Source organism: Centruroides vittatus, unplaced genomic scaffold (genome assembly GCF_030686945.1).
Source record: "Centruroides vittatus isolate TY-2023 unplaced genomic scaffold, ASM3068694v2 contig_563, whole genome shotgun sequence".
Taxonomy (NCBI): Eukaryota; Metazoa; Arthropoda; class Arachnida; order Scorpiones; family Buthidae; genus Centruroides; species Centruroides vittatus.
The window spans coordinates 783,105-808,083 of NW_027122334.1; the positions used below are offsets into that span (position 1 = coordinate 783,105).

The 24,979-nt window shown below is 28.0% G+C and overlaps 1 protein-coding gene across 1 annotated transcript in view; it reads left to right on the forward strand.

Moving 5' to 3' along the window:
* The window catches only part of btv (beethoven), a 239,088-nt gene that overhangs the window by 95,888 nt on the left and 118,221 nt on the right, over positions 1 to 24,979 (forward strand). Inside the window, 7 exon segments of the mRNA XM_067274747.1 lie at positions 95 to 318; positions 4,304 to 4,419; positions 7,762 to 7,976; positions 10,017 to 10,193; positions 13,667 to 13,754; positions 18,593 to 18,800; positions 20,976 to 21,105. Coding sequence (XP_067130848.1) covers positions 95 to 318; positions 4,304 to 4,419; positions 7,762 to 7,976; positions 10,017 to 10,193; positions 13,667 to 13,754; positions 18,593 to 18,800; positions 20,976 to 21,105 — 1,158 coding nt within the window.

The window sequence follows — 24,979 nt, forward strand, 5'->3', positions numbered from 1 at the left end:
GATTGATTATATTGTATCTTTATATGACATTAATTACTATAGAAATATAGCTGAGTTTTATATTTATATACTATCCACTTATTTATTTTTTAAGGTTGATGTCAATCCAAATTCTGGAATATTCATTACTTTAAATCCAGCTGGTAAAGGATATGGTGGAAGACAAAAGTTACCAGATAATTTAAAACAACTTTTTCGACCCGTTGCAATGTCTGTTCCTGATAATGAACTTATTGCAGAAGTTTTACTGTTTTCTGAAGGATTCAAGCATTCAAAAATTCTTGGTTGTAAATTGGTAGCAATATTTAATTTAGCAAAGTAAGATTTTATCATTTACTATAATATTATAGTTGTTATATTTTGGAAAAACTGATTAACAATAGACCTAACTATCTTTATTTTTCTAACAAACATTTTGGACTTTTTTGATTTAATGATTTAACTAAGGCTTCTTTTTATTAAAAAGAATAAAAAATATTATTTGACCTTTTTTTAGTGTATTGTTAATGTGTTTTTCTAAGTTTTTATAATAACTTCTATTAACAATAATCATCTTTACAAAACTTTGAATATATCAATATTTGAGGAATATTTTAACTTCAAAGTATATTTGAATATATACAAATAATAAAAATTATGTACTCAATTATGCTGCAATACAAAAAGTAAACATTTAAGAACAAATTTTTAATAAATTTAAGAGTTGTTCTTAAGAAAATTGAAATGTAACAAATACTTATTTTTCAATTCTTTATTATATGGAAGTATAAAGCAGTGATTCTCAAAGTGGGGGTCGCGACCCCCAAGGGGGTCGTGAAAAATATTTGGGGGGTCGCTGAAAAATTGATGCCAGATCAATTTTTTCAAATATTTTATAAATTTACTATGGATTCATGTTTAGAAATAATAGAAATAAAAAATATATAAAATAATTTTTACTTAAATAAATTGCACATATAAATAAAAAAAATAATATAAATATTTAAATACGAGCCTAACCCCCTCCCTCCGGGATGTTTTTTGACACATACTGTACTTATTCTTCGGGGGTCCTTTGAAATTTTTAAGTGCAGAAGGGGGGTCGCGGTCCAAAAAGTTTGAGAAACACTGGTATAAAGTAATGTACAATATTAAAATCATCTCATTTGTTGTTGAAAAACAATACAATGAAAAACTGAAATTATAAATTAATTCTCAATAAGAATATCAGTTTTATTAAATAACTAATAATTTATGTATTTTTATTAATTAAAATAGTTAATTGTGGATTTCTAGTTTTAGAAAAAATTAAATTCTTATTTATGTAAATAAGAATTTGATTTTTTGTAATTAATTAATTTAAAATATTTTGCCTTTATCAATTAATTAAAAAGTACTCAATTTTTAATAAAAATTTTGAAACAGAAATTTTTAATAATATTCCTTTACATTATTTGCAACAATAAAAAGTTATAATTTTCAAATTAATACTTGCACATTTGACATTTGTGATTTTGAATCTGTAGTTTAAGTTAAATAGTTCTGTATTTCTATATGAACACTTACATTAATTTGATACTGTAATAATGTGTCTAAATTTTTCTAGACTTAAATATTTCTATCTGTTTTAAAAGTTGAATTTTCTCAGAATTTTTAAATACAGTAGAGCATCGATTATCCGACTTAATTGGGGACTGGGGTTGGTCGGATAACTGAAAAGTCGGATAACCGAAAAGTATGAAAAAATACATTATTAGTATAGTGTATTAGGCTTGGTTTAAATACTGGCCTCCCTCTCATGGTTGAGCCAGTGCTGCCAGCTAAAACATGCAAAAATTTAACAAAAATAATATTAAAGTAGCCAAGACATAACCAAATATTGTAGCGCCACATCACTAGCGGACATTTGAATTTGCCGACTAGAACGCAGTCAGTTAACCGATAAGTCGGTTAATCGGAGGTCGGATAATTGATGCTCTACTGTATTTTAGTTTTGTATCTTTAAATTTGATATTGATATTATTGTTAATTGCTCAATCCACATGCGTTATATTTGGACATTCAAATTCACATTGCTTTAATATTGCTTCATTTTAGTTGCAGAATTCTGAAGGTAAACAAAATGGCATACTTGTGTTTCTTAAGTAAGTCTAAACTATGTCAAGATTTCTAAGTTCACTTATTCAAACGTTCTTATCAACATTTTAACATTTGGAATAAATGAACACCTCTTTTCTGCATTATATAATACCTCAACTACATCAATATATAAAATATTTTCATTAATGAATAAAATAGATGATTATACCAAACAATATAAAAAATACAGATATAAATATTATCTCAGAAATTTTAACATAAATTTACAAAATGAACAATACAATGAAACACTTGATTTGATTGAATATTGCAAGTGTTATAATTATTATATAACAGCTGATTTAAGAGTTAATATTAGATTGGTAATGCTCTTCCATTTTGGTTAGATTATTATTAAATTGATGATATGAAGATCAAATATCTTTTTGTAAATACAGTAATCTAATCTTTAGCCACGTGTCTTTGGTGATTCTTATACCCAATGACTTATTATTATATCAACTTTTGATGTGATGTTTCATAGCATTAATAATAATAGAATAATTAAATTAACACAAGCAATTTTTAGTTGTTTTAGCTGGAATAATTTTTTTCAAATAGAGCATGTGTGAAAGCAGTGGAGTATTTTTTGACATTTTCAAAATACTTGCCAATAAATACTACCAATAATAAATAAAAAAGCAACTTGTAAAAACAAGTTTATTTTTTATACAATAATATATTTCTTTGTATTGTTTTTAGCTTTTTGCCCTTAATTTCATTAAATGTTTTTAATAACCTAACAAGTTATTTATATTTTAGGGCTTATCACACTAATGAATATGAACAAGAAATTTATTCACTTCTTAACTAAAGAAATAAAAGCTAGAATTAAAAATGAATATTCTTACTATAATTTTAAAAATATTTATAACTTGTACATTGTCAGATTTTTGGAAATATGTTAAATAATTACCTATTAATATTACTAAAACCAAACAGATCTTTTGTTTAAATAATAATCTGCAAAAGATTTAACAAATTAATATTTACAGAATAATAAGCTTAAAACTATAAATGTTTTAGGCTTATCTTTGGTTTTCTTTTGTATTTTTGATTTTTTTTATATTGTATTTTTTATTGTTATTAAAAAGTTGTTTTGTTAAATATAAGGCAATTTTTTCTTGCCTAAAGATATTACCATTATAGATGGTAATGAAGAAAAAAGATAGAATGAATAATAATAAATTTATTGAAGCCATTATAGATCTATATCATTATAACTTAAGATAATAAAATAAAAAATATTTTTCAAGTTTTATTGAGTCTGATCAAATCTTTGTGATTCTATCTTAATACTCAAATATATGCTAAGGGTTAATAAATATTTTTGTTCTTTCCAATTATTTAAAATATCTGATTAATCTGGATATTGATGTAATCATTTTTGAAATGAAATACTAGAAAATTTGTTAAGATAAATATTTTGTAATTGTATATACAAGGTATTTTGAAACTCATGGGCAAAAATTTAAGGGGTGATAGAAAACATCTAAACAAGCAATTTTCACCATACAATGCATGGGCAAAGAGCAAGCGGTGAATCGCTAGGAGGTATTCATTACTGTCACATGAAAGAATGTAACACCAAATGGATAGAGGAGTACTAAATAATTTTATTGACAGCATGTGTGCAAAATTACAGAAAACTGCTCAAAAGAGCAACTGCCTTTGGTAATGCAGGCGTTTCGCACAGGCACCAATACAATCACTCGAACATTTTTCAGTCTGGCACGTGTCTTCTTGGGAAACACTGCCTGTACAGTCTTTTGGCTTCCAGAGCATTCCCATTTGCAAGACCATACATAAAATGCATGTCCGCCTTTTCCTGATTACTGTACGTCATCATGCCTTCTGAAATCCACGGTAGAAATGACGATGTATAAGAAAACTTGTGCTTTATGCTTTCCATTACAGCGCCATCTAGCGATTCACCACTTCCTCTCTGCCCATGAATTGTATGGTGAAAATTGCTTGTTTATATGTTTTCTATCATCCCTTAAATTTTTGCCCATGAGTTTTGAAACACCCTGTATAACTTATAATTTTGATATGTTGTAAATTATTGAATATCATAATTTTGTTTTTATTATATTTCTTTAATATATGTAATCTAATTAGTGTTTTTAAATCTTTTGAATTCAAAATTTGTAAACATGTATTTTTTATTAATATAATTTGTTAGAGATTTGTTATCACAACAACAACATTATGATTGGGGTCTTCGGGGCTTGAAAACTATTCTTCAAAGCTGTGGAAAATTACTTCAAACAGAAAAGCATAAGGAAAGTAATAAAAAAGGTATCAATTCTATAACTTAAAATACTTTAGATTATATTCTGAATAATTAAATAGGTGGCACATCAAGAAGTTAAGTTTCAATTGTACTGTACATCCTAACCATGCAAGCATGATGTCAACTATTACCTATTGATTGTTATCATGGATATCAAGCAGACAACAGCTGACACATTTTAAGTTTTCATTCTTAGGTTTAATGTTCATAATTGTTTATTGAACTTTCCACAATAGTTCAATTTTTTCTAGTTGTGAGATATATCTGTAATCAAATTTCTGAATGTCAAAAATGTTCTGATGGCTGAAATTCATAGGTACTGTACATTTGAAATGTATATTATATTTATGCAATGAATACTAGAATGGTTAGATGATGATGAAGACTTTTTAAGGAAGGCAGACAGAATGTGCATGATGAAGATTGAAGAGGTTACCAATCATTTGTCCTGATGATCTCATGCAGTTAGTAAATGAAAAAAAAATTCAAACAGAAGATTCAGCATATCAGAGTTGTGTGCAGAATTCCCTAAATTTTTTGTTAAGGCCTACATGAAATAGTTCAAGATAATTTGAACTGTGCGATAACATACAGGCATAACCTGTCAGTTTGTAAGTTATTAAGAAATAGCAAAGATACCATTAACACCTACAATGCACCAGGGGTGTATAGTATACCTGTGAGAAATGACAGATTTCATAGAGATCTGGTGTACATTGGTCCAACCAAGAGATTCCTTAAAAAACTGCTGGCGGAGCATAAATATGATATACAAAACAAAATGCATTACCACTGCCCTAGCAATATATGCTTTTGACACTGACATAGAAGCTGAACTACAGCAAGCCAGTCTCATTAGATGCACCCTTTGCACTGATTAAATCAAAATTTTAGAAGCTTTTGAAATTTTTAAAGCTGAACTAAAGGGAGAATGTATCAGTTTTAAGGAGGAGGCAAACATCTCACATGCTTGGCAGTCCTTTTTCAATGATCCTGACAACATTAATAAAAAATAAGAAATCAATTAATTCACTCAAGATTTATAAAAAATGTATTTGTTAATTTTTCTGTTAACTTTTGTTTCAATTTTACTGTTAATGTTAACATCTAGGTGTGATTTTTGTTGTATATTTGTTCTAATATTTACAGTTTTGATGATTTTAAAACATTTAAATTTGAACATTTAGCATTCTAATTCTATCAAACATTTTTGATCTGACACAGATCCTATTGGGATCAAAAACTTTTATCATAACATATTTATATTAAATTATATTTGCTGGTATATTTTAAAGGTTTTGTTAGTGTTATTTAATAGTGTATAACCAGCTTTGGGAAAATTCAGGAAGATTCTTGTGGCCTATCATTTAATTTGATCTCCTGCATAAGCTAAACCTTATACACATACAAATGTAACCACTTATGGAGAATTAATTCACATTTACATTTGCCATTTATGCAGTTTTTGTGAAATTCAATAGATTGGTTTCTGTGAACTTAAAAGAAACATTTAATGGACATTCTTTATTTGCTGATCAGAGACATATTAACATCTCTGTCCTTTCACACACTTCTAGTCAGCGGTATACCCAGGATCTGAACTAGAGGAGGCAACTCATATTAGAACTGTGGAAAGTTTCGAGGAAGTGGAGAGGGAGAGTGAGATTTTACGACAGATGGTTCTAGTCTAGTCACAATATTCATTATTCAAACTGATATTAAATTGATATGCCTGTGAAGTGTGTCAATTACTACACTTTAATTTTTCTTCTAGGGAAGGGCAGCTGCCCCTCCTGGGTATGCCCTTGCTTCTAGTTACCAAAAATTTCTTGTTCCATGTTTTTATTCTCTTTCTATACAGTATTGCCTTCTAATAAAAATGATAAAATCATTGTTGCATCATTACAATGCACTTGGAAAAAACTACACAACTTATACCTTCTCTTACATTAATGTCATCTTTACTTAGGCTTACCATAATATTTTTTTTTCAAACGGGACAATTTTGAGAAAATACTCCCAACAAAAAATAAAGCCTATTAGGATAAGTATCTATGATTGAAAAGGCTATATAAAAAGTTGTTAACAAAGAGTTAAAAGCAATTTTTAACTCAAATGAACATACCTTATTATTAAGAACTTATTAATATTTATCACAAGTGTGAACTTTTTTAAAAATTCTTTGTCACTTAAATCGGTACATTTAAAATATGACAATATATTTGAGGAAGTTCCTATTGCTACTAGGCTTGCCTTATGTTTTGCACATTTCAAGTGATTTTTAATGTCTGAACTCCCACCATGAGTTACTGAAAATTCTAAAAAGTGCACTTCTTATTTCACTTTGCCAATATGATCATAGAGTTTTTTCATTGAATAAACCTTTTTTCAATTATCAGTAAACACAGATTTTTTGGAATTTTGGAGATTAAATTAATTTAATGTACAATACAAAATAATTGCAAATGCCAACTAGCAATTTGAACTTGACTAACCTTAAGACAGAACATGCACAACAATGACGTGGCCAATGTAAGTGTTGTCAACTCTAATTGAAACAAAATATCTAAAAAAATGAAATAAAAGTATCTGGATCTCATAGGCTATGTGCTATTATTAATTCCATGAAAAAATACCTGAATAAAAAAAATAAAACACCTAAATTCATTAAGCCATATGCTATAAATTATGGAGTAAAACATCTAGACAACATACTTTAAAAGTACTTAGATCTAGATACAAAATATTTTGATTGGCATAACAGAAGAGATTATTTAGTTGCCAGATTGTCATTTTACCCAAGGCTACACTATTTTTACTTCTTGTATATTTGACACTTTTAAAATTTAACCCAATAACCGGGACAAAATGATAAACTGGCTGGGACACCAGGACCACAACATCAAACAGGGACATCCTGGTCAAAACGGGACATCTGGTAAGCCTATCTTTACTTGAAGAGATAATAGTGTCCAAACAATGTCCACTGCTGTGGAGGTTGTAAATATTAAGGTTGGAATTTCAGTTCCTGTAATAAAACAATAACACTTTTGATTTGTGAACTCTATATTTGTTAATTCATAAATATTCATTGAAATCTAAGAATTTTATTTTAATGTTGTGTATTTAATGTTAGCATTTATATTAAATCCTGTTTATATAACTAAATAGAATTATCATATTTGGTTCATGTTGTTTATGCAGAATTGTCATGTTTAATATTTCTATATGTTTTTGATAATTCTTCTGTATAACTAAATAAATAAAAAATAAATTTTTGATAGTATATTTGATTTTTTTTTTAAATTTTTGATAAAATATAATAAAATTATATTTTAAATATTTAGATATTGGAAGTGAAATGTTCGAGACTGAATTAGTTGTTCAAGCTCTAAGAATAAATACTATATCAAAATTAAGTTTTGTGGATGCAAAACATTTTGATGAATTAGTTCTTGATGTATTTCCAAATGTTAAATTAAAAAATTTAGAATATGAAACTTTATATAAAACAATTAAAGAAGTCTGTACTGAAATGAAAATGATGATTATTGAGAATCAGGTAAATTTTGAACTTTTTTAATGTTATTTCCATAAAATTATAGAAATTTATTAAACATTTTTTTACATAAGCCTTTTTAAAAAGCATTAAAAATAAGATATACTTAAATATTTGCATTTTGCTTTAAATCATACAGTAAAATAGACATAATCAATGCTAAATTTTTAAAAAATTCTGTAGAAAAGGCTAAAATGTCTTCATTTTTGTCATGTCATGTCATGGGGATTAATTTTTTAAATTTTTTTAATGTGTAAATTTGTCAGCCATTTTTTAAAAAGAAATTATGTATTTTTTAATTGTTGGCTTGTCACTTACAAACTTTTTAGACTGTTTTGCATGATTTTGTAGAAGCATAGCCTTTAAGGAAAGGTTGTCTCTGCAATGGAAGGCTGTTGTTCCTAGTTATTTGACATGACGAAAATGAAGACATTTTAGTCTTTTCTACAGAATTTTTTTAATGAGTAAATTTGTCAGCCATTTTTTTAAAACCAATGCTACATTTGATTTGTTTGATCAATTAAAAATTGTATACAAAAATTTATTTAGTTCTTAATTACAATTATACTACAATATCTGAATTCCTGCTGCAATGAGTGATGTTTTTTAACATTCATTAGTCAAAAATTCTTGTTCTCCAAAAGTACTTGCTAAATTATAAGATTTTTGTGGTTTAATTTATATTCATCCAGTTATAGATTATTAGTTTAGATATTTTTTTAATTAAATGTTTACTTTAATAGTTTTGAATGGAATTTTTCTAATATGTTTAGTCGATGTTAAAATACTCAAAATTTCACAGAATATTAATATTGTATATAAATTATATTAATATTTGATACTTTGAAAATAAATAAATTTAATCTTGTATATAAAAATTTGTCCTATTTGAATAATTATGATGTAAGATTTTTATTCAAAATATCATAAATGTAACAAAGATATATTTACTTAATGAGAGGACAGGATAGAGGGTGATTCATATTATCAAAAAAATTCATTTGTTTAGAAATGGATCTTTTAAGTTGAGTTGCTTTATGTGTTTGCTTCTCATTTCTGTTAACACATGATTAAAACATAAATAAAAGATCTCCATCTTTCCAATCTTTTCAAAGATATTTTATAAAGAAGATAGCATAAAAAATTAAATAAAGATGAAGAAAAAAGAGAATAAGAAGATATGAGATGAACTGAAACACAACTAGAGAAAGAATAATGTTTCAAAAAGTTAACAAAAAGATTAGGACATTGAGCATAAATATAAATGGAAAGAAAGTTATTATGTTTAAAAAAACCAATAAGATAATTCTTCAGTGAATTGAAGGTAAATTATTAAAGATAAATAGTTGATCTATGTATTTACTATGAAAGTGAGAATGAATACTTGTCAGTTTTTTTCTTTTTCCCAAATCAGAAAATATAATTGTGAATCTATTTTAATCCTGGAATCTGTTTGAATTAAGTAAAATAATTACAAAATTAAGTGTCAAAGCAAAAATTATTCATTTTATTGATAAACATGATGTATAATATCAATATTATCTTTTATTCATATTTAATATATTTTTTCTTTTATGAAAATTTTTTAATAAAATTTTATTAGTCAAAAATTGCAGTAGTACATTTGCATACTTCTTAACAAAATTTATTGAGAATTTAATCAAATACAAAATATATAGTTAAATAGTTTAAATTTGGCTTGAACCTGGTTTTTCATGACACACATACATATATATATAATATTATATATATCAAAATTTAAAAAAATACAATTACATTTGTTACAAGTCATCAAAATTAAGCAATAAGAAATAGAGTAAATTGAATGCAATCCTTTTCTCTTTTAATAGCAAATTTGATATATTTTATATTCTTTATTTCGTTTTTAAATTTAATATTGATATCTCTATAAATAAAAAGTTATTAAGCAATGAAGAATTTTATATGTAGTTCTGAATGTTATATTTTCAATTAATAACATTTTATCATTTATAAGTATTCAGTTTATTAATTATATAATTGTTTTTATACATTTCTCAATAGGTGAAAAAAGTAATGGAATTATATGAACAGCTACAACAAAGAATAGGAGTTGTTATTGTTGGTTTGAGTGGTTCTGGAAAATCAACATTATGGAAATTATTAAAACATGCACTAATTAAAATGGGGAAAAATATTAAACATTATCTAATGAATCCCAAGGCAATTTCTCGGATTCAGGTACTGTATTAAATATTACATATATATGATTAGTATTGAATTTCATTATATTAGTTGTTAAATATAGTTGAAAATTAGTCGAAAATTAAGAATAGTTAGAATAGTTGAAAATTAAGAATTAAAAACATCATTTAGAGTAACTTTACAGAGATTAATACAGGCATATCATTCTTAATAATATAATTACAATATTTTCATTAATTAAATTTTATATAAATGTTATTTTTTAATTAAAATTAATGTACAGTAATTCTGACTAGCAAATATTAATACATTAGAGAAATTATATTAATTATTAATATAAATTATGTCTATCTTGTTAATGTTATTAAAATTTGCTAGACTAGTATGAACTGAATATGTTAATTATTACTTTCACTGCTGATTGATGTGATTTTGCATTATTCAGTCATTTAAACATAGTGTAAAAACTGAGTATATTTACATTTCAAAGTAGTGGCCATTTTATTGTTCCAGTTTGTTTAAGACAGAAAATTTACTTATGCTGGAAAGTTCACAGAGTCCCTTTCAGTTCCAACGTTACTGTACATCATCCAGTACCTAGCAAAATGACTTTTGTTTAAACATTTATAATTTATGATACTTTGTAAACCTTTGTTTGTTATGTGTTAATTATTGAGAATGTAATTTACTTTTTTTTATTCATTTTAATGTTTTTGCATTTTGTTCTGTATTCATCATTTTATTTATAAAATCTCTTATTAACTATCAGTCAGTGAATCACACATTACAGATATGACATTGATAATCTTTAATAGAATAGAAATTTAGTGAAGAGATTACTTACTATAATTATGAAATTATTTTCTTTAACTTGTTTTTAACAATTCAATATGACTGCAGCTTTACAATATATAAATCTAAAGTAGTCAAGGTAGCAGCTTACCGCTCTGGGGAACTTGGGATAGAATCCAGACAGACTGCCCCCCAAAAAATTTCTGGAGATTTTTCAGTCTGTCTGGATATATTGGATCCCATCCCTTACTGCCTGGCTGCTCTATTGTGGACCTGGTTGAACTCATAATGGGCTTGTTAAAAGAGATCCTCTGAGTGCCTACAGGGCAGGAAGAGCTTTAAAAAAAAATATATATATATATATATATATAAATGTTTTGTAAAACACCAAAATATGTTGAGTCTATTTTTAAATAATTTATTTATTATAATGAATTTATATATATAATTATTAATAACTCAACATATTTTGAGTTTGATATATAACACTGAGTAATAATATATAATTATTAATGGTATATTTTATGCTGATTTTGTAAAATTCTAATATATCATCATCAATCTAAAAAAATCATGTAATGTATAATTTTTATAATTTCCAAACTACGAGAGGACATTTTCATAATTTAAATATTTTTTAATATAATTTATATATTCTGAGTCAAAATAAAAATTAATAGTTAGTAATACAGTGACTGATTGGTTAATGAACATAATCCATTCAAAGACAACGTTCACTACCTGTATTGTTCATTAATGTAAATAAGCCAACTTTTCAAATCAGAATCAGAAATCAGTTAATTTCATGTCAGTGATGGTCTAGGGTTCTTTCGTATGTAGGTAGGGGCAGTGGAGACACAGATGAGAAGTATTTTACAAAAACTGTTTATTTTAACATGAAATAAATTTATACTAGAAAAAAAAATAGTTTTTCTTAAAACAATTGGTTGTTCTGACATCCTGGAAATCGATGTTGTTTCTTCTTCATCGATCAAAGGTGGCCCCGGGGCAAAGGCAGCTGGGGGACTTCGTTGGTTGGTGTTGGTGACACGATCTGTGTCCGTAGTGGCACAGGCTACCAGTTGGACACAACGGACAGAAAACTGCATTTTGCACGTTGACTAACCATGTGCAGGTGCAGTTTGCACAGTTTATGGAAAGAGAGTCTGTCCTTGAAGATTGGGGATTATATCAATCTCTGTTCTTTCTTTTGTCCATTCTGATTGGCTCCACATTCCTTTTCCCCACTTCCTGATTAGTCCCTCGTCTGTCCCTAAGTGAAAGACAAGACCTGTTTGGGTTATGAGAAAGGTCTGCTTCAGAGACCTTTCTCATAACCCAAACAGGTCTCTACCTGACACCATCCATTAACTCCTGGACAGAAGGTGCTGATGGAACTTTGAAACCTGTGTTTATATTTTACCTGATTGTTGTCTAGTCTATGACATTTTAGAATTTTAATGACCTGATACAATGTCTCTTTTTATCCTTAACCTTTCCTTTTTTCAAAATTTTTCTATGTTCTAATTGCTTGTATATGAGCACCTTGTCAAAGTCCATCTCTACTGGTTGACGTTTGTCTACATCAATTGCGTCGTGTTTTACAATAATAGTTTTTTTTTTTCCTCATCTCCATCTCATATGACTTGCACTACTACTCTGATCTTTGATTGGCTCTAACAATGGAAGTTTTTCTAGTTTTGTTTTAATAAATTTTTATAATAACTTTTAATTTCAACCCATTTTTGGAACCTCCGTTAACCAATTATCAATTTACCATAAATTTTTATGAGAATTTGATTAATTTGTTCTGCATACCCAGAAAAATAAATAAAAATTTATATAATTTCTTACTTAGTTTATTTACATATAATAACAAATTAAAAGCAATCTCTACATATATTTCATGGATGGCACATCTTTGTATTTCAGATGTGATTTTCATTACTCTTTTATCTACTTGAATCTATTTGATTATATCTTTCTTAGCTAAGATTGTATCTACTGTAGACCTGTTGAAACCATACTGCCTAGGAACATCAGACACTTTCTGCCCACTTTCTACCTTGGCTATTATCTTTTGCTTAGTTTATGTAGTGAGCACAGTTCTTGACACTCCACTCCATAATATTATCAGTTTTTTAAAATAAAAAGTTCAGAAAAGCACTTACAAAAAATTCAGAGAACAGAAATCAACTAATGCAAAAAAGGTTATGTATACAACTGTGAAAGTCTTGTTCCATAAACCATTCATAGATTCCAGTAAAATATAGTTTTACAAATCTTAAATGCAGCTTTGCTTCTTCTTGTGTTTGTTCTGTGAAGTGGTCATTATCCAAACATGTGTTTGTTGTCCGAACAAAAATCTTTTGCGAAAGCGTTCATTGTCCAAACTGCTCGTTGATTGATCACCCACTGTATTTAATATATTTATGATATTGAAAGGAAGTTGTCTTATGTATTATCTGTATCTTTTTAAAATACAAATTAAGTATTAAATAACTGAGTAATTTAGATAATTTGGTATTAGAGATAAACATCAGATCAATCTGTGAAACTAAATTGTCCCAATCATTGATAATAAACGATTTATATTCCATTAAAGTTCAAAAAAGGAATAAATTTTTTAAAATGGATTTCTTTATTCTGAGAATTTACATGTGGCACTTATTTTCAAAGATTTTTAAAGTAATTAACAAATTTAATGTTAATTTCAGTTATTAGGTTTTATTGATGTTGATACAAGAGAATGGCATGATGGCGTTCTTACAACTAGTGCAAGAGAAGTTGTTCGAGAATCTCAAGGTAAAAATGAGATCTTTATCAAGATTTAATTTAAAATTTATTTGAAATTTGTAACCAAATAGACTATTTTATGATTTAAAAATGAGATGATTAGAATTTATATCTGAATTTTAACACTTTTTTATTATAGGTTTGTAGCCTCATTGAAACAATGAAATAATGCATTTAAAAATTACTAATTTAGAATATTTGCAATTTTTATGTTTTTGTGCTTTTGTGAGGCTCTGGATAGGTCCGAACCTCACTGAAATTTGCGTTAAAATCATTTCTTTTTAGGAAAAAGAATTATTTTTTTTTTAGAGGAAAAAAAATAGAAGTTAGAAATAGTTTTTCTTAAAGAAAACGACGCGAACTTTTAAACAATAGAACAATGGGGAAACGTAGATCGTCTATCTCCGAGTGGGAATTGAATTAAACTTCGATTTTGACCTCTCCCGCGCCCCTGAAAGGTTTCGAATTGTCACCAGGTGACGAGGAGAGACCAATCGGAAAGTGGAATCGGAGGAAAACAGATAAAACCTGAGAATTCAAGGATGCGGGGGCTTCTTCTTCCGAAAGTTCCAAGTGACGGATCTATTGTTGTGTGTGTGTCTGGTGCCCATCTTCGTCTCCGTCTCCCGACCTCGGATCGACATCTTTCCATCAACGGAAGTCGACCGCATCGTCCTGGAGTCGCGGAGTCGTCGAGGGAACTGGCCATTCGCAACCCAGGGACACTACTTCAAAATGGGACTATATCGGAAAGGAAAGGAAGACCCAGAGACTGCTGCCGACCTAGAACTTCCAAGATCGCGGAAATCTTGTAAGCTTCTTTCGTGTCAAATAAACGGTTTCTTGTATCCGTTGAGTCTGTCTCAGTGCCGCTCGCCCACATACGACCCTTCGCGACCGCTCGACCCTCTTGACATAGTCAGCCCCCAGTCGGAAACCTCACACTATAGTGTAGGCCCGCAGAATTTGTGCAAATTCTGCATTTAAAATCCCACTTCTCTGACACTAGTGTGAGGTTTCCGACTGGGGGCTGACTATGTCAAGAGGGTCGAGCGGTCGCAAAGGGTCGTATGTGGGCGATCGGCACTGAGACAGACTCAACGATTACAAGAAACCGTTTATTTGACACGAAAGAAGCTTACAAGATTTCCGCGATCTTGGAAGTTCTAGGTCGGCAGCAGTCTCTGGGTCTTCCTTTCCTTTCCGATATAGTCCCATTTTGAAGTAGTGTCCCTGGGTTGCGAATGGCCAGTTTCCTCGACGACTCCGCGACTCCAGGACGATGCGGTCGACTTCCGTTGATGGAAAGATGTCGATCCGAGGTCGGGAGACGGAGACGAAGATGGGCACCAGACACACACACAACAATAGATCCGTCACTTGGAACTTTCGGAAGAAGAAGCCCCCGCGTCCTTGAATTCTCAGGTTTTATCTGTTTTCCTCCGATTCCGCTTTCCGATTGGTCTCTCCTCGTCACCTGGTGACAATTCGAAACCTTTCGGGGGCGCGGGAGAGGTCAAAATCGAAGTTTAATTCGATTCCCACTCGGAGATAGACGATCTACGTTTCCCCATTGTTCTATTGTTTAAAAGTTCGCGTCATTTTCTTTAAGAAAAACTATTTCAAACTTCTATTTTTTTTCCTCTAAAAAAATAATTTTTTCCCAAAAATAAATGATTTTAACGCGAATTTCAGTGAGGTTCGGACCTATCCAGAGCCTCACACTTTTAATCAATTGATTATTTATTATACAAAAAAACTTATTTTTTACAAACAGCAGAAAAAACATTTGTGCTTGACATAAGTGTTTTTTCTGTTTTGGCATGAATATTAATATTGTTTTTACAGACAATTAATAAATATTTGATTTTATCTTTTCCTACAAGTATTTTTTAATACAAATCTAATAAAATATAAAAATGAATTTTATATGATGTGATAAAAAAAGAGAAAGAAATTTACAACAATGATTTTGTTATAGAAATTAATTTTTATTAGATAACACTGCTTAGTAATGCCATGTTAGAGTTGAATCAAGAATATTAGTAGTATTTTCGTTATAAGACATTTATAATAATTTGAGAAATGGTAATAAAGGATATCCAGATTGAGACTGATACATTTTCAATCATTTTCAAAATTCATTGCAGAAAGATAAATATATTTAATGCATAGCATGAGGAAGAGCAACTGTGTAATTTTCTTTAGAATTTATTGATGCATGTAAAGTAATTACTTGTGGTTCTTCATAGCCTCCCAAAATCCCCAAACATGCCTCTGGACTTTTTTCTCTGGAGATATGTGAAGGACAGAGTTTGTGCTGTCATTAAAATTAATGACCTGAGTGAACTTTGTGTGCACATACAAGACACTATTGCTTCTGTTGTGGCATAGATATTGTGGACACATGGTGGGATATGTAATATTGTTTAGATATTTTCCATAAAACAGGAAGAACATGTGAGATTTTATAATTTTGTGTTATAAGGAGTAAAGTAGAACTGATTTTAGAATAAAACTTGGTGAGTTTTCCTTCAAATTGCCTACCTTATCTTTATTGTAGTCGTTGCTGAATTTTACTTACAGCTTTCAAAATGTGTCCGTCTCAATCCTGACATTCTGTATATTTCATTATTTTAATTCTACCTATACTGAAGTAATTATCATTCCTAATTTAGTTTTCATATCGTTTTAACCATTTTTTATTATTTATTTTGATGCTCTTTTATATTTTAAAGTTTTTGATATCTTAATATATTAGCATAAGCCTTGTCTATGTAAATGAATTACCAGTCTAATTGTACTCCATTTTTTATATACACCTTATTTTTCAGGTATAAATTGAGCTTTTATTCTTAATATATATAAGACAAATAAATTAAAAATTTACCTCTCAAATAACCCAAATAATCTCAATTCTTAAATAATATAAATATATGCAATATGATCATATGCAAAATTTATATAATATAAAAATTAAAGTTAGTTATTAAATAAAATTTAATATTATTTATTCAAAATTTTATTTATTATTAATATTTTCTAATAAACAAAAAATTTACTTTTAATTTTGATCCTTAAAATTATAATATTTAAATAAATTTATAAGCAAGGGCGTCGCCAGCCAATGGGCCAGGGGGGGCAAGATGATATAAATTGATAGAGGATATGAATTGTATGTAGGTAAAATAAAAACGATTCATAAATTTTAAGAAGCTTAAGAAGATTATTTTAATTAAAACATAATCTTCTTGGGTTTTTCGCGTGGGAATTATAAATCGGGCAATAAATGACTTAGCATTTAAATAATTTTTTTCGCATGTCTAGGGAGGGGCAACTGCCCCTCTGCCCCCCTCTGGCGATGCCCTTGTTTATAAGTATCAATAAGTTATATGTTTATTATTATTTTAATTTCATATTTATTTGGTCAATATTATATATCATTTTGGTTATAAATTTTTAAATCTTCTTTGATTAAATTTTATTATAGCAGTCATTCTGACACAATAATTTTAAATCAATATAATGATTGAAAATATTAAATTCAGCTCATCTTGATGATATCAATTTGTGATTATTCCTCTTTATCTTATCAAAATAAGATAAATATATGCTTCATAGGTATTTTGATGCTTCTTTTAGCAGCAAGAAATCTATCAATTCTCTCTTTTTATGAGAAATTTTCCATTCCAGTAATGACATAAAGAATTCATACTGTATTTTCGTGGAATGGGGAAATCAAGAAATCAGATATTTCCATATGGTAAAAACTAGCATGCTGGTTTAAGTAAGGTTATACATCCCTCTCTAGAGGGTGCATTAAAAAAAATGAACGAGTTGTCACGTAAAAATGAATGAGTTATTATTCTAAAACTGAAACTTGTCATTACATCAAAAACTATGATTATATGTTTAATTTCTTTATTTTGTCTTCTTTCTAACAATGTAAAATACTTGTGGAATTTTGAAAGTGCATTTTTATGTGTATTTTATTGTTATTTGATTCAAAAATGCAAAAATAAGCACATTAAATTTAAGAAACTCACTGTAAATTACCTCAGCTTACACCTATTAACATTGGCTTTGTGTGAAATTTGAGAGGAAGGTGTTATTTTTAAGGTCAGGGTAGATGGTCAGGGTAATCCACACTGATTAACTATTACTATTACTACTATTACTATTACTACTACTACTAATGTCAATAAGTCATTAATTGTTTTATTGCCTTGTAAACGAAAACTCTCTTTCTGATTTTAAGTCATTCAAATTATAATGTTATTATTTTATTGTACTCAGAAGAATGTTTTCTTTAACGTTTAATTAACAACTAGCTTTGTTAGATCTGATTAATTTTGTATTTTACTCACAGTTTAATCAGTATGCTGGCAACTCAGGGGGTATCCAGCATATCAGTCATTCTGCAAAAATACAGTATTCTGTATATCATTATTGTGCATCTAATAATATATATTTATATATCATACAGACTGAATTATGTGGAGTTACACTCAAAATAAATAATAAATGATCTTTTATCTAACTCAGTAACAAATTTATCATTCCTATAGATGAGGAAAACTAATATTCCTGAAACTTTTATTTGAGTAGTGACAACATCTTGTGCTGTTGTTGATTGAGATTAAAATCCAATGATTTCACATACACAAAAATTAATAAATATAACAATAACTATTATTTTTATTGAATACTAAATATTATTTTTTCAATTTATGCTTTATTATGACATGAATAAAAGGTCACATTTTATCAAATATCTCAAATAATTCATTAATGTAGTAATTTGAATGAAAATTCTCTTTTATTAATTATAAATATTTTATATTTAGATGTTCATTCTTGGATTATTTGTGATGGAGATATAGATCCAGAATGGATAGAATCATTGAATTCAGTACTTGATGATAACCATTTATTAACATTGCCATCAGGTGAAAGAATACAATTTGGTCAAAATGTTAATTTTCTGTTTGAAACAGATGATTTAAATAATGCCTCACCTGCTACTATTTCAAGAATGGGAATTATCTTCTTAAGGTAAATTTTTAATTTATTTGTCTTATATATATGTGTGTAATCTATAATATGCAGTAAACTTAAATGTATCAATATATAAATATATGTATTAATATATTTAAGTTTACTATATACTATAGATTACATACACAAAATATTAAGTTGAAAATATTTGTTACTATATAATACAAGTTTGTTGTATATTACAATTTAGTCTTGGTATTGTGATTTTTTATGGGGGCTCTGTAGTCAGCCGAGTGTGTTGGTGAAGTTTGTTAGTGACTTTTTGGAAAGTTAAAGATCATGGAAAATATTGCTTTTTTTGTGGTTGTATTGATATTTCTGTTGGTTCTCAATGGAACAGAGGAAAATTCCAATTCTTTATCCCATACTTTGCCTGAATCACCACTTCAGTTTTCTAATGTTAAGAGCAAGAGACATTGTTTGCCTAGTGAACCTACATTAAAAATTACAAAATTGGGCGAGTTTTTCCTGCTAAATCTGAATCTAGTAAGTCGATTCCTAACAAAATACTTTTATATTTAGATGAACAGTTTGATACAGTCCTTAATGCTTTAAGTGAGGTATCTGCTAGAATCGATTGGTTTGTTAATTTACATAATGAAAGCAATGAAAGGTTGACTATGATTGAAACTAAACTGGAGGAAATTTTTAAATTTAAGTAGGAATCTCAAAGCAAAAATAGTTTGTATTTGCATAGTGTTGACTCACTGGTGAATGAGTTGTGGATAAAAAATATAATAATTTAAGGTCTGACGAAGACTGGTGATGATCTGAATAGTAATGTACAAGAGCTGTTTACAGTAATGGTAGAAGAACCTAGGACTATTCCAATGGCAAGGATAACAAAGCTTTATAAATCAAATAATATTTTGGTTGAGTTATCGTTGTCATTGGATAAAAAGTTAATTTTTAAAAGAATAAATAATCTTAAAAACCATGCAAAATTTACAAAAAGTTAAGATCTTCAATGACATATGTTAAAGATCTAGACTAAGATGCAAAAAGCTATTACTGTTCTATCATCAGTATAAATCTGAAAAGAGGAAAGTTCAATTAATCACAGACATTTTGACAGTTGTTTCTGAAAAGTTTACTATAGATTTAGAGAGGGGCAAGCTTGTGAATCTTAATTTTTTGTTTCCAACTTTGAACTTGGGACCTCAAAGTCTCACTTGGAGTTTAATCAAAACTTTCATAAGCTGAAGGTAAAAATTGTGGCATGGAATTATCTATATTAATTTAAATGACACAAGTTCCGCAGGTCTGCTTCAATTGGCATACCTGTCCCAACTTGTCCAGGATGACTCACTAACCTTTTCCAGAAAATGTGTTCCAACAAGTGGAACTTGAATTATCTTGTCCCTACTTGATAGGCTTCCTTGACAAATTAGATTGCTACTAAAATTTAATATAAAGTTTTTCTTGTTTATTATAAAAATATTCATATACATTTACAGAAAATATTTTGAAATATCTATTCTGGTTACTACTAAGCATTTACGAAACTTTCTTGTAATTTATCAGTGCCGCCATTTTAACTGTAGAAAAAAAAAAGGAAGATGTACAAATTATATGTTACGTATTCCAAGTTCATTGCCTTCACAGAAATACTTAATTCTTAAAATATAAAATAGTTGTTATAAAATACTTCAAATAAAACTTTACTCTAAATCTATCTGTAGATATTTATTTATTCAACTAAAAAACATACATATTAATAAATATTAGGGATAGTTTTAGGAATTATGTTGTAATTGAAAGTTGAAATTATATTATTAAGTAAATCTCAATCATTCTTTCAAAATAGAATTGTAGATGATATATATTATAAAGAAAATTAAGTCGTTGGTTTTTTAGTGAAAGGGAGCATTGTCTACAAAGTCAGTTCTGCTGTCACATTTTTTTTATTTCATTTTGTTATCCACAAGCAAAAAATTTTGAAATTGGGTTTTATCTGAAGACAATACAAAATTTTACCTAAGTTGATAAGAAATTTATTTATTGTATATGAGCTTTATTTGTTTTATAAATTTTCCTGATTCAGTTTTAGGTTGTTTTCCTGATTCCTGATTCAGTTTGATGAGCTGCATGTTTATGACATTTATTGAGGATTAATAACTAAAATATTATTATGTAAATGTTATTGAATAATAATAAAAATTTTATTTTTAGTGAACAAGATACAGATATTCAAGCATTAGTAACATCATGGATACAACAACAACCAAATGAATATCAAACATTTCTTGAAAACAAGATTAATCAATATTTTTTTAAATCTTTGGATTGGATTATTAAACAGGTATGATTACATAATTTTATTTATTTTTTAAATATTCTTGAAACCGTGTTTTCTTATATGTTGAGCATCAAACACAAGACCGTGTTATTTATTAAACACTTGGCACATCAACTAATAGAGGTGGAAAAGTGCCAAGTGTTTAATAAATAATACGGTCTTGTGTTTGATGCTCAAAATTTTTTTTATATTTTATGTAAAGTATAGTTAAGTAAATAGAATAAAATGAAATTATTTTATTATTGAATATTTATTAATGAAATAATGTCTTGTTTTTAAACAGAAATTTTCCTAATCTTATTGTAATGAAAAATTGATATCAAAATCTCTATTAATAGTTTATATATTTGTTTACAGAATAATTGTTATGATATAAAAATTGCATTTAAAAGTGAAAATGCAAAATTATATAAAAATTTTATGTTAGAAAATATAAAAAGTTATATATATACAGAGTGCATAGGAAAGTCCCTTTAACTGGAAAATTCTTGCAAACGGAGAGAGCTACAGCTATGCAAATGAGGTAACGGTATAGTAAAGCGACTATGCCCGACCTAATGCAAATGATAGCAGCGCCCCTAGTGGCGAAAGTTGGAAGATAGGCAGTACAAATCGAAAACAAAAACAGATAGAGAAAAGTTCCCAATTAGAAAGTTTTAGAGCATCAATTAATTAGTACAAAACGACATGTGGTTCACACGGATAAGATAAATTGTCGCCTGTATACTCAAAAGTGTCCAAAAGCAATGCATGCCATTTTGTGTGACGTTTGAAAGGAATAGCCATAGGTGTGAAGAAATACGCACAATTTATTGCATAAAATACATACTTATGTCAATACAGTTTGATAACATCACACAAAAGACAATGGAAAGGCAAACTGTCACACAGTGATAACAAGTTAATGTCGAATATGTTCAAAAACTTGTTATCACTGTGTGACAGTTTGCCTTTCCATTGTTTTTTGTATGATGTTATCAAACTGTATTGACATGAGTATGTATTTTATGCAATAAATTGTGCGTATTTTATGCAATAAATTGCGACGTTTGAAAGAAATACCTATGGCTATTTCTTTCAAATGTCACACAAAATGGTATGCATCGCTTTTGGACACTTTTGAGTATACAGGTGACAATTTATCTTATCCGTGTGAACCACATGTCGTTTCGTACTAATTAATTGATGCTCTAAAACTTTGTAATTGGGAAGTTTGCTCTATCTGTTTTTGTTTTCGATTTGTACTGCCTATCTTCCAAATTTCGCCACTAGGGGCGCTGCTATCGTTTGCATTAGGTCGGGCATAGTTGCTTTACTATACCATTACCCACTTGCATAGCTGTAGCTCTCTCCATTTGCAAGAATTTTCTGGTTAAAGGGACTTTCCTAAGCACCCTGTATATAACCTTGCAGTCTTAGAGTATATTATTCTAAAATTAGATTATTAATTTTAAATACTTTCAATTAAGTACTACATTATCATTAATATTATTATTTATTTATTTATTTAGTACAAGGAAATCTATGTATGTGCATACAACCAAAAAAAATATTATGATCATCAATATCAATTCCAACACAAAATACAATCATGTTACTAATTCAGCACAGAATAATAACCCTGTTAAAAAAAACAATACAGTGATGATAACAATAATAAATAATACTCACAACAACAATAATAATCATAACCAAAAAAATTTAAAATATACACAAAAGTGGCAGCAGATAGTTGATGCAAACTAAAGTTCTAAAAATTTTTATGTAAGAAATTAAACAATTAAATTTCCTGAAAAATTGAATAAATTGATAATTATAATATGCCCAAAAGTGCTGATCGAACATGCTTCTAACTCTCAAACACTGAAACAGCCACTAATATACTATATCCACACCTCTTGGTGGTTATAAATCTGAAAAAGAAAAAAAAAAAGAAACTAAACAAGTTAATTCCCATTAACTGTTTAATTTAACAATAAAATTATAAATACAATCATATTTATTATAATCACACACCAATTACTTATAAGATTGAACCAACAAATAATCTAAACCAAAATACTTTTGTCTATCAGACATCAGAGCATTACATTCTGTTACTAAATGAAAAGCGTCAAAATTAACACTAGAATAATAAAATTTACAATATTCTGAAAATAGAGCCATCATTCTTTTAAACATATTGCATCATACCTGTAACACAGTTTGTATAATACAAAATGGTCTTTCTATATTTAAATAGGTCATCAAGCACCCATTTATTAAAAATATCTAGATGTCACTCGTTATATTTGTAATTATAAGCTCTGTCTTGATCTCATTTAAATAATTATTTGCTAATCTCATTAGAATATCAGAAGCATCTGTTTCATACAATGTAATTGGATGATCTCAATAGCCAAATTTTTGCAGCAATGATACAATTCAATTCCCCCACACTATTCTTTGAGATATTAAATATAATTTAGTGGAAGCAGTAAGTTTACTAACTGACTGTTTACATAACCATTTTATATTATTTTTTATTCTATTAAAATAGAGAGGGACCCTTTGGAACTCTAAGTGTATAATGTATGATGGAATCCATCTTTTTAAGGAATACAGATGCTTAATAAAATTTATTTATAAATTATTATCTTTTTCTCTCCAATCAAAGCCCCAAATCTTGGAACTATATAACACTACTGACTATATAAATGACTTGAATACATTATCATTAATAAATAATAATAAAGGATTTAATTTCATTTCATAATTGTATATTATATATTTTATGTGTTAAGATAACTATTAATAACTATGAAACATTAATGATTTCTTAATGAGATATTATTGAATATTTATTTATACAGTCAAATAGTATCATAGATATATGGATTATTAAAATAATATTTGAGGTTTGGCTGATAATTATCTGACCAATGACTTATCTTCATAATTAATTCTGCTAATGCAATGAAATTGGTAGATGTATCAGAAGAGATGTTACTGCACATGCATGCCAAGCTGCATTGCTGTGCCCACATTTTTTTTGGCTGTGAGATGGCATATTTTGGATATGTCTGTTGCATTTCTGATTTTTTTGTGATGACTGAACATGTTGAGCAATTTAATGTTTGCTGTTGTGAAATAATGCAAATGACTCAACAAAAGTCTACGGTATATATAATATGGGTGTAGAACCATAAGCAGCTAACTCTAAATTTTGCAGCTTTTCAATAATAGAGTATTCCTATCATATTAAACTTTTTTATTTGTGACCATAAGCAGATATGTGAACTTCTAAACAATTTCATAAAATGGCAAATTTTTGGTGGGCAATCTTTAAATACTATTTTCTAAAAATTATGGTTTCACAGGTTATTTGCTTATGGTTCTATACCTACAATATATACAATACACAGCTGATAAAATTTCTTAATTGAATTTTATTTTTGCCCATAAACTCAATGCATTTTGTGTGTCTATAAGTAAAAATGGTTTTGAGAGCATGCTTTATTAATTCAAAATTTAGGATTATGGAGAATTTATTTTATGTCTGGTATTATGTGCAACTTCTATTGCATTTTTGAGGGATTATATTAAAACCATATTAAGATGAACTTGAAATAAAGTTAAACATTTAATTGTATACACTTGAAGATATATACAGATTTGCTTGACATATTACTGTCTCCAAGTCACAATACAAAAATACAAAAAATTTAAAGAAATTTCATACCTAAAGTAACAAATAATTTTTATAAGAAAATTAGCCAATTAAATTTTATAGACAGTGCTCTCATTTTGAATTTTCAAAGAGGGTTTTTTGAATCTATGCTATATCATACTTGAAACAAGATGTTTTTGAGGCAAAAAAAAATACACTTAAAGAGAA